The following is a 12448-nucleotide window of genomic DNA, read 5'->3' as shown; positions in this document are numbered from 1 at the left end:
TCTGAGCGAAGGGTAGCCAGTGGCTGATGAATTCATTTAGATTGTGTGCAGTAGAGCCAGAGCTGGCGTGTCTGCACTCACCTAGCCCCCTCCCCCCTGCACACCACCACTGAATCCTCAACAGAGAGCAAAAGGTTTCAATAACAGAAATGGGCGTGGATCATTTACATCCTTGCTTTTAGAGCACGCACACTATTCACTTAGTGTGGAATCTGCATGCATTACTGTATGTTCAGCTGACGCGGTTATCCCCTTTGTCCTCTTGCAGCCGGGGTGGAGGGCTTCTGCGATGAAGTGGGGCTGCGGGGATATAGTGCGTTACCTCCGTCGTACGCTGCACACCCAACGCTGGCTGGATGCAGGGGAGAAGGCACTCTGCAGTAAGGTAGCTAAGCGCACACTGAGCCCCAGTCTCTGTCTGCAGCTGAGAGGTACCTCTGCACCACGGCAGCACCCACCACTGAACCACTTACACAATGGCTGCAGAAAGCAGACAGGGCTACACTCCCCCCCCCCCCCCCCCATGCCACCTCACACGCGGTTCGTGAATAGCACAGGTGTGGATCATCTGTTGGAACCTAGAGCCGGTTGTGATTCTTTTCCAAGGAGGGATGCGACTGGCAGATTGTACTCTCTGCAATTCAGCCGTCATACTCCATGCCAAATTAATTCATGTGCTGCAGACTGCAGTGGGGTTTCTTTCTCATTAGTACACTTATCACTGTTCAGTTTAATGTCACTGAGATCCTCAGGCAGGCCTCCCTGTTCCTTTTCCCAGAGTATGTGCTCAGGGTGAAGAATCCCTTTTAGGGTGTTTTTATATCTTAACAGATGAATTGTGTCTCTTTAACTGCAGTACGGGCTTATTATGCCAACCTTCAGACTGCATTGCATATGTGGGCTAAAGGCCTCCATTTCCTTCTCTGTAGCACCAGATAGTGGTGTCAGTCAGGTGTCAGACTATCCATAACATCCTGGGAATACTGCATCAGAAATTATTTCACATCTCCTCTCTTCAGTGTCGATGCTGTTTTTCCATGACCTTTTTTTAAATCTTTCCCCAATATTATATTTGGACACGCCTGTGTTTGCTTTACTGAGATAAGTGCTCCAGGCACATCCTGCCCCCAGTGGGGTCTGAGTGGTGGTAACAGGGGGCAACGGGATAGACTTTTTTCACAGCTGTCAATGACGGCCATCCGGTGACGATGAGGTGGGTTGGAAGTGGCTGGAAGAGAAATGTAAAGTTCATTTTGAATGTTACGTATGATCTTATTCCATATATTTTATGTTAATAAAGCACTAGATATCTGACTGAGTTTGTTTTCAATGTTATACACTTAACTGATATTAAACACATCCGCTTTTCTAAAACTGGGCTGCTTTTAGTGAGCTTTGTGGCGTTTGTTGGAGTGAACGTTTCCCCTCAGTGTAGGCGCTCTCTGCTCTAGTTCTAGGTTGCGCTGCAGTGGGAGCGCGAGCCCAAGCGTGATGTTCTACGGCTCCTCTGCCAGCAGCATGTCTCTGCCCTCCAAGAGCAAGCTGAAGAGACAGAGCCGCACGTTCACCCAAGTGCTGTACCGCACCCTGAGCTACAGGGACCGCCGCTCCGTCACGGACCTCCCGGAGCAGGTGACGGACGACCCGGCGGAGCTCTCCACCCAGACCTCCGCCCCCGGGGTGCTGAAGATCTTCGGGGATGAGATCTGCGCGGGGGCCAACTACAAGAGCGTGCTGGCGACGCCTCGCTCCAGCGCCCAGGAGCTCATCAAGGAGGCCCTGGAGCGCTACTCCCTCAACAAGACGGCCGCCGCCGGCTTCGTGCTCTGCGACGTCATTGGTAAGTTCGAGGGGCCCGAGAAGCACTGGCGGACTGAGTGCCTGAGGGCCCTGGGGGACAACGAGAAGCCGCTCCTGCTGCAGGACCTGTGGAAGCCCAAGGAGGGCTTCGCGCGACGCTTCGAGCTCCGGAGGAGGGCGGAGGTGGAGGAGCTGGCTGCCAAGGAGAAGGACACGGTCACCGCCGGTAAGCGCTGTCACCATTACTCCCCAGTTCTCATTCTGTCTGAGGAGTTTAACCAGCTGTGCACTCAGGATAACACCCAATTCTCTGTTGACTATTCACTCCATTTTGTTGTGTACTGTACGCAAAGGCTGCATGTTTCCGTTGTTGCCCAGTGCTGCCTCTGTCAGCAAACTTTGTCCGGCTCAAGGAAAGACTGTCACAATTTTAAGCATTTAAATGAATTTAAAATCAGACACAATCGGTAACTACTGAATTAAATTTGGCTACTGAGAGCATAACAGGCTGCATCATTACATTTACTTGTCACAACTAGATATCAGCGTATACCCACCTTACAGCATGTTATGTTTTCATGGCAGTATAACCGTGTATGAGTGTGCCTCTTAAATTAAGGCATGCATTGATGCGCAGTCAATCTGGACTTCTTGAGAAGGGCAAATCTTCATGGCAAAGTAAATGCGTGAGTTCTGGTGTGTTCCGAACAGGTCACACTTTACCTTGCCATGCTGCCTCCAAGGTTTTTGAAGGCTCACACATAAATTTTGCATTATCATTATACCAGATGTGTTAGGGCCACCTTTCTGCAAGAACTGCTGCCTCAGCTACCCCTATATCAGCCTTGGGAGAGGCTTGGGAGAGGGTGCATATTAAAATGGCCCCGGACACAGTATACAACACAAGGGTGAAATGGGGGATGTGAACACGCTATTTTTTGGCCTGTGATCCTTCATTTTCCAAAATGGCCGATGACCACTTTGGGCTTATTGTCATTGTCAATCTATTGTGTCGACAGTGACAGCGTTGTCAGCACAACCCTCTGCCGCCATCTCTGAACGGGTAACCTTTAGAACATTTAAGCGACTGTCATATTAAGACAGGTAATATAGGATTTCGGATGTGCCGTTAAATGTCTCGCTCACCATCGGAAGGGTCCACTAGAATGACGGAACTCGACCCCCAGGGGAGCTTTACCCAATCAATGGCGGCAGAGTACTCAGCAGAATCAGCTAGATGGGTAAGTCAGCCTTCGAGCAGACGCCTGCTCCTCCGTTTGGCCTAAGTCTGTAAATGGATTTTCCTCCCATCTCAAAGACATTAAGGATGGACTGACATGGCTGCCAAAAGGCTTACTTATCTGTGGACTCATAAATAACATTAGTCAGCACGTGATACAGAACATGTTATTAACTTTGTTATGTAGCGCTGGGACTGGTGTTGTAAATTAATGTAGAGATGTGTAATCATCATGATTACAATTCCACAGATTATGCATCAGTTATGGTGTAGAATTTTTCTTGTAAAGTGTGCATGGAAAGGTACTTGTGAAGATCGTTTTTAATCTTGAATTGATAGTGTTGAAGTTTATATAAACATCATTAATGTATTTATTGGGAGATTATGGATGGTTATGGAGATTATGGATGTTAGCTTGGCTTAAATAACATTTTTTAGCTGGTTTGCTAGCCAATAGATAATGTCCTGACTTATAGGGATAGTTAGTTCACTCTCTGGAGTTCTTTGATAGGATTTCAGTTTTAATGTATGTTTTTGATTGGCCCTGACAGGTTTTGTTTGTGGTGAAGGATATATTAGATATTTACAGAAGTTCCAGATGACCTACAGGCTTTATAATTGGCAGGATAGTGCCATTTGTGAGTTTGCATAGCTTAAAGCAAGGAGATACACTACAAGTAATTCAGCAACAATATTGGCTCATTGTTTTTCAAAACAATATTTTTATAAGGACGATGTACAAAGACAAATGTTAACTTTGGTGTTGCTTTTCCTTTCGCTGAATGTGGATATTGAGTTTATATGATCTTCTTAATCATATGGAATGTCACACATTGAAAATGTGTATGTGGGTAATATCAGTAACTTTATAAATCAATATCATCCTCGTGTGTCCCTTATGCAGACCAGAGTAGTCCGGTCTTGATTATGAGGTTTTGTTTGGCAGTACAGTTGAGTTATGTCCGCAGTCTCTTGATTGGTTTTTCAAAGGAAACCTGAAAGGGTTCTCAATGGAATTTCTATTGTCTGGCTTGATCAAGTGGAGCTGTAAAAACAGTAGTCTGTGGGATCCGGTTTAACCCAGGAATGTGTGTGGGGGGGGGGGGGGGGGAGATGGGCTGTCAGTGAGTATTTTATTATGTATTTATTCTACTTATTTTTTAGACTTATTGGTCTTCTATTGCTGTAGCCTATCCACTTAGAGGTTTTGACGTGTTGTTTGTTCAGAGATGCTCTTCTACATACCGCTGTTGTAATGTGTGGTTATTTACGGTACTGTCACCTTCCTGTCAACTTTGACCAGTCTGGCCCTTCTTCTCTAAGCTCTCCAGCAGAAATGTTCCTCACTGGGTGTTTTTTTATTTTTCACACCATTCACTGCACACTCTATAGACTGTTATGTGTGAAAATCCCAGGAGATCAGCTGTTTCTGAGATACTCAAACCACCCTGTCTGGCACCAACAATCATTCCACCGTCAAAGTCACTTAGATTACATTTCTTCCCCTTTCTGACATTTTGTCTGAAAAACAGCTGAACCTCTTCACTATGTCTGCATAATAAAGTGCTCACTGAGTGTATATATTCAGCAATTTTGGGTTAAGAGGTCTACTCTTAGCAGTGCCATCTTCTTATGCTATAGCCACCCTACAGAAATAATTTAGTATTTTGGCACTCTCCCTGTAGCAATAGGCAGCTGGTTTGTTTCATGTAGTCTAAAATGATATTGCACATGGTGCAAAATGGGGACAGTGCGCTTATTGATATTGTTATGGATTACAGTATGTATGCGCAATATTTCTGGACACAGTGAAAATCTTATTAATCTGATAAAGATGCAGGGTAGGCATTTTTGGCTGTATGACCTAATAACAGGATTCACACTGAGGTCTTTATCATTTTTGATGAAGGACAGAAGATGAGTGTTGGATGATGGATCTGTGAGCATTTCTTCTGTGTAGTCCACAAAAGTGTGTCTTCCTCTAGTGCTAAATTACTGTTCCAACAAGGCCTGTAGCCTGAGCCAGAACACCCCAGAGTAAAATAATCAATACAGCTAACAACTTTATTGAATCATTTATTCTCTACCTGATCCATTGCTTCAGTATCTTGGTGCAATGATATTTGCATTTTGAATTGGCTTTAGTAATTGTGTCTTTCTAGATGCCCCTCTCATCTTCTTTGTCAATGTAATTCAGACAGACATCTGAAATTGAGCAGAACTTGCACTGGTGGTCAGTTTTTACGCAATCGCTTCATGTGCAATAATCAATCAATGTAAATATTTTTATTTCTGATAAACGTAATTTAGACCCTGCTGCACGATAGGATGTTCTGATAAACTGAAGGTTGGACCATGTGAACAGCTAAAAAAAGTTCAAATTCCTTTCCTTAAGTCAGTAAGATAATTCTATTGCTAAAATCATCTACCTATGACTCATTAAAGCTATGACATCAGAAGTATGACTATATTTGCATAATTATTATTGCTTTCTTGTGTCTGCGAATGAATCACATCAGTTGCATTATAAACACCAGCCTGATCTTCCCTAGCAACTAACCAATATCCGTTTGCCTGAATTTCTTTGTATATCAGTCTGGAACAATGAATTGCAGTTTTATTCAGTAAATTATTCAGTATTCCTACGGTAGCGATAAAAAGTTTACAGGTTTTGGCTTCTTGTACATCATTCTCTCTCTCTGGCACAGTCACTGCTCCCGGATTCACTGCAGTTGAAGGTTGTTAGTAGCCTGAGCATTTAAAAATGACATGGAATAGAACTGATACTGGTTTCAGCGGCAAATGTCAGCCTAATTGTTTATTGTTTCTTTAACTCCTTATCTCCATTCAGGGCTCTTAAATTTAACTGCAGTAGGTTATTTTAATCTGCAATGTACAAATTACAAATGTTGTACAAATGTCCAATTTTCTATGTACGTTTTCAGGTACAGTACAGTTTCTACATTATCCACATAATAAATCATTTCAGAATTCAGAGTAGCCGAGTGGACCACATAAATGCTGTGTTTGTTTTTCACTATCTTTTTCTTTTGCAGTGTATTTTGCTTTTCAATCTTTTCATCCCATATGTCATTTCTTGCCAAATTATAACTGCAATGTGCTAGTATTTCTAGTCCTATTTGTTGTATTTCTTTGTATGTCATTACATTAAATTATACTATATCATTACTATAAACAATAATTTATAGTATTTATAAAGATAGATTTGACCCTTTTTGACTGCCTACATACATATCTACGAGGGGATCAATGCACAAGAAGAACTGTGACTATGATTAGAGGCACCATCAGTGCCAGTCCTTTGCTGCTTAACAGCTCTGGCACACATTGTCAGATAAGTGCAGAGAGAGAGCGTTGATGGATTAGACAGGCAACACACCAATTCCCTCTCAATCTGCTACTGTGACAGACTGATAGGTCTCTTATCCAAGCATCATTACAGCCCTCTGCCCATCATAAAATCTTCCTGTCTTTGTATGTAACCACAGTACTCAATCTAGAGGGACCAGTCCACATATTCCAGTGGAAAGAATGAGGTTATCTCCACTATGCTGTATGTGTATGTGCAATCTCATCTCTGTAGGTGGCAAAGCCTGTATAGCTGACATGGCCACTGTCACTAACGTGGCTCACATATTTTCATCTGTTTTTGTTTGAGCTTCAAGTATTTACATGAAAATAATGTTCAACAATGTAGTGTACACAAACAATTACTGTGCATGTTCCTGAACTACAATAGTAACCATGTACAGTTACATAAATGCAAAGGTATTGGGACAATCATGGAAAATTGGTTTTCCCTCTTTGTATTTAAAATCAAATAATGACTATGAGCCAAAATTCTGAATATTTCTTTTTTTTTTACATTTTAACATATTGATATATTTATTATATGACAGTCCCCCTATTTCAAGTCAGCATAGGTATGGAACAAAGTAAGTTTTGACAAATTGAATGACTTGCAAGGTCAATATTTCTTTTTCAAACCCCTTACAATTGATGACTGCATTGAATCTGTAAATCATGCATATCACTAGGTTCATGATGTGCACCTTTGAAGTTGACTCTTTGAGTTGCTTTGCATTTGCTGGGGCTTCAGGCTTCAGTTTCCTTTTGATGAAGTGAAAAGCATGTTCAATGGGGTTCAATGAGCCATGTCAAGCACTTCCACCTTTTCTTCCTGAGTAGCACCTTGGTTAAGTTTGCTGTATGTTTTGGGTCGTTACCTTGCTGTATGATAAACGTCCATCCAATGACTTGGTGGGCAATATGTTTCTGTACACTTCAGCTGTCGTTCTGTTGCTGCCATCACTGGCTACATCATCAACAAAAGGAACTGGTTCTAGATACAGGCATACAGGCCTGAGCCTTTGCACTGGCAAAGGCTCAGGCAAATACTAATCTTTGTCACATCTGTCCAAAAACTCATCAGGCTTGTCTTTGTATTTTTTTTTGCTAATTGCAATCTCACCTTTATGTGCTGGTGATGAGCAGTTTAAATCTGAAAGCGTAGCCTCTGTCATTTGCTTCTCACTCTTTTGTACACTGTGTCCTGTGATACTCCTACCCCCAATGTATGGAGATCATTTGTAAGTGTTCAAGTTGACAAATTAGATTAGATTTTTTTCACAGCTTTTCAGAGATTTTATCCAGTCATCCTGTTGTTAGTTTATTCTTTAGGACATTCAATACTGTTGACTTTTGAATACACAAACATTCTGCACAAGCTCTAATTGATTTTTTCTTTTCTTGCAGCCTCACAATTGCTTTCTTGAAAACTAATTTATCTGGCCCTCATCTGCAGTTTTCTTGTCCTGTATTTGTTTTATCTTATATAGTACAAACGCCTTCCGAGGACATAGCCAATACACTGACATACTTTTCTTTTACATTTATAAATAATTGGAGCAATATGGTAAACTTGTGAAATTTGAAGCAGCTGACTGTCATTTGTCTGACAGTATTCTCTCTTGGAATAGGGAGCCTTTCTCATTGATTGGCATTGTTGTACTTTCAACAATGTTCAATATCGGTTTAAGAAAACAAAAGACATTTGATTATTACAGTCACCAATTTGACACTGTGCCAATATTTAACATTTATCTGGAAATGTTTAACTGCACAATACAATTATGTAATGACGTACAGTGCATGCACATCCCAACAGGATAAAAGAGGAGAATTCACCATGATGGCTGTGTATTAATTCTGAACTCTGAGATCATACTTTCTTCCTTTTAATGTGAGTGTGCTCAACTGTTTCTCCAGAGACATATTATCACGTGTTCAGCTGATTGGTTCCAGATTTTTACTGTTTGTGTCCGTAAGATGATTGTTCATTATGCACCATCCTAGGTAGAATGGATGAATGGAATTACAATGGTGTAACAGAAAGTTCAGTTCCAAGGGACTAGGCATAGGTCTGGTAGGACGGTGAGGGGCTCCCCTTGAAGTGTTGTTCATGTTTTCCGCCCCTATTCCAATGCACAGTGATCTCACAGAGAGGTAACACTTTTCACTGAAACATGGCGTTCCTTCTCATGTATCATTGGTGTCGGCGCTGACATTTGAAGCCCTGGCTTTCTTCTCTGAAATGTCTGGTTTCAAAATGTCACAAAGTCACACTCAGGGATAGCAGTTCTGAGGGGCAAGGAGCTCAAAGGGACTGATCTGAGACTCGCTAAAACTGAAACCCAGTACTGTGGATTCTTTTATTATTTACCAGGTTCAGTCAGTGAAGGGGGAACACCACCCTGCCCATTCACCACACAGTCAGGTCTATCGGTCAGCCATATCAGAGCCCTCTGCCCATCGAAAGCCTGACTAGATAAACCTTGCTAAATAATTGCTAAAATAGAAGTCTGTTTTCAGATAATGAAGATGAAATGGCGACACCATGTTATAAGTATATGAGCTCAGAGATTTCCATGAAGGAGTAACAGTTTCCAGGTGACACTCTAGATGGGAGACCTGAATATGAGATGCATCTTTCTGTTAGGGGAGATTGTGGAATACTTGTATTACTCTTCCACTTCAGCTCCTGTAGGTTATTTCATGTGTCATTCATCTGCCGTTTAGTGAAAATGAGGCAGGGAAACCAGGTCACAGAGTCCGTGTGAGTTCATTTCTTGTGCACTTTAGTCCCCTGTCAGTATTTTGTCCTCAAGGGTAAAGCTAGTGGACAAATGGATACTTTATAAGTGAGTAGAATGTGTGTTTGGTATTTTGAGAAAATGTGTCTTCCATCTCCCACCAAATTTATTTAAGTGACAGCTGCTATGTGAGGTTATTGAAGCATTTGAATTAGTGAAGGTTAATGAAGCCCCCATAAGTCTGCCCAAAGGAATGAAATTCATAATTAATGGGTGCGCTTGGCTCGCTGTCAACAAACATGTACAAGGACCTGATCCTATGTATTATCACAATGATATATAGCTCTTAATAAGCAGGCAGGTTTTCACAATGCCCGCAGTCTATTCACTCAGTGATCACTTTATGACCTGTAAGCCGGCTTGTTAATGAAAATATTTAGTCAGCCAATCATGGGGCAGCAGCATTTCAATGCATAAAAGCATGCGGATGTGGTCAAGAGGTTCAGATGTTTTCAGACCAAATGTCAGAATGGGGAAGAAATGTGATCTAAGTGACTTTGACCGTGAAATGATTGTTGGTGCCAGACAGTGTGGTTTGAGTATCTCAGAAACTGCTGGTCTCCTTGGATTTTTACACACATCAGTCTCTAGAGTTTGCAGAGAATGGTGCCAAACACAAAAAAACATCCAGTGAGCAGCAGTTCGGCGGCCAAAACACGTTATTAATGAGAAGTAAGAAGTAAGAGGAGAAGGGCCAGACTGGTCGAAGCTGACAGGAAGGTGACCGTAATACAAATAACCACGCATTACAACAGTGGTCTGCAGAAGAGCAACTCTGAACACACAAATTTGTAAGTGGATCAGCTACAGCAGCAGAAGACCAATAAGTCTAAAAAATAAGTCTAATAAATGAATTAAGTGCTCCTTAATCGCCTTTTGTGAAAGCTACGTATTTTGTATGCACAGTGTCTGCTATATCTGAAAAAGTGTGACCTCAGTGTCAATCCGAAGGTCTTCTTTCTTGCTTGTGCCCTTTGTATCCTTCCTCAAATTCAGCCCATCCTTCAGTTGCAGTAGAATCTACTATGTAGTGTGCACACATCTGCCTGCAACTGAAAACCCAGCACATCAGTACAAGCACCAAAATGTACAATCTACAAATCCACCATTGGTTCTGACAGTAGGGCATTTCTTCTGGCCTCCCTCTAAAGATGTATACCTGTGAATCAGCAGACGCTGTTTTATGGTCAGCTGTATTGTACAGTGGTCTGCAATGCAGCAATGTGTCTTTCTGTGTTTTAATTATGGTTACATTGATGTTTACAGTGTTATGGCAAGACCTGAAAGGGCAGAGCCACAGCTGACTGATTAAATATACATGCAAAGCGCCATGCAGCGGTTAAGATTGATAATATGTTGGTTCAATGGCTGGTGTCGAATGGCAGAGCCAACATCTACAGCTTGGACAGTTAACAAGTTAGTGGTGGAATACAGTACATTGCATCCCAGTAGCAGAATTCAGTGCATTTTATCCTAGTAGCAGAATGTAGTACATTTTATCCTATTAGCAGAATGTAGTACATTTTATCCTAATATCAGAATGTAGTACATTTGATCCTATTAGCAGAATGTAGTACATTTTATCCTAATATCAGAATGTAGTACATTTGATCCTATTAGCAGAATGTAGTACATTTTATCCTAATATCAGAATGTAGTACATTTGATCCTATTAGCAGAATGTAGTACATTTTATCCTAATATCAGAATGTAGTACATTTGATCCTATTAGCAGAATGTAATACATTTTATCCTAATATCAGAATGTAGTACATTTTATCCTATTAGCAGAATGTAGTACATTTGATCCTAATATCAGAATGTAGTACATTTTATCCTAATATCAGAATGTAGTACATTTTATCCTAATATCAGAATGTAGTACATTTGATCCTATTGGCAGAATGTAGTACATTTTATCCTATTAGCAGAATGTACTACAAGTTATCCTAGTAGCGGAATGCAGTACATTTTATCCTAGTAGCAGAATCCAGTGCATTTCATCCTCGTAGGAAAATGCTGTTCATTGAATCCTATTAGCAGAATGCAGCAAATTTGATCCTAGTAGGAGAATGCAGTATACAGTGTGAGGGCGGTTATGAGGAGAGGGTTATAGGGAGGAAGAGACTTGTGTTTGACTGATGAAGTCTTGTAATGAAATCAACGTTACTCCCGTCACAGGAACATGCCATAAGTTAATGCACTCTCTGTGACAATAAGTAAATTCACAATGTTTGCATCTAAAAGTAAAAGTGTGTTTCCTCCTTTAATCATTTGCCGTGACCTTTACAGTGTTCTCTTTCAGGCTTGCTGTACTGAGACAAGATTTGCATGTAATTTCAAAGACAATCCACCTTCTCTCTGTAGCCTTGAATTCTTAATGGCTGGAGAATCAAGTAATTTGCAGTAATTGCTCCCCTTAATAGAGAATTCCTTCCGTGATAACTTACTCTTCACTTAGTGTTGTAAGTAGAACTCTTTGGTTATATACTGGCTGTAAGATAAATCATAGCTCCGTGTTAATGACTCCTAACTCCCCAGAAGCTCAACACTGATGTGCTATTACAGTATTTTTGCAGGTACAAATGACTGTGTGTTATTGTATTCACATGCCATCAGTATCTTTGTTGGCAGTGGTTGAGTGTGCCCTTCCTTGTTGTAGGAGTCCACAAAAACTCCCACATCCTAGCACCTCCTATGGGTAGAGCTGGGTATATTAAAGCGCGAAGTTCGCCCCACGGCCCGCGCTCGGTAAAGCCCTCCACTGCTAGTATTAAAGGTGGGGACTGTCCTCAGGTATGGTGTTTCACCCATACGCATTAGCCATGCCATCATCTCCACCTGTATCCTCAGGGTTCAGACCACAGCGGCCATTGAATCTAATAGTGTCTGTAGGCCAGGTATTTGCAACTTTATCCAATTTATGTTTACAATCTCAATATGGATTTTACCTTACCTGTCAAAACTATTTACTGCATATTGGCTTATTTGGTGTGATGTTCCTAAAGACCTAGCATAATAAACAGCTGGATATTCTTGAAAAATAAGACAAAGCCAGAACGATTGTAGCAGTATATATAGCAGGGTCTGAATCCTTGATGACGACGCATATTCAGTAATTATCAGCGATTGAGGATATCATTGCATGTGCATATTGTACATCTATCACCAAAGGCCTGTGTATCTCACAATAGCATTGACATTCCTGCTTAAGACATCTTTCATGGTGGTTGGA

General features: G+C 41.4%; 1 protein-coding gene across 1 annotated transcript in view; it reads left to right on the top strand.

Moving 5' to 3' along the window:
- The first annotated feature begins 1491 nt into the window (after nt 1–1491).
- radil (Ras association and DIL domains) overlaps nt 1492–12448 on the top strand; it is a 37497-nt gene continuing 26540 nt past the window's right edge. Inside the window, exons 1-2 of the mRNA XM_061230471.1 lie at nt 1492–2026; nt 11876–11992. Coding sequence (XP_061086455.1) covers nt 1492–2026; nt 11876–11992 — 652 coding nt within the window. The remainder of the gene's footprint in view (nt 2027–11875; nt 11993–12448) is intronic.

Source organism: Conger conger, chromosome 2 (genome assembly GCF_963514075.1).
Source record: "Conger conger chromosome 2, fConCon1.1, whole genome shotgun sequence".
NCBI lineage: Eukaryota > Metazoa > Chordata > Actinopteri > Anguilliformes > Congridae > Conger > Conger conger.
This window is presented reverse-complemented; position numbering and strand designations above follow the sequence as displayed.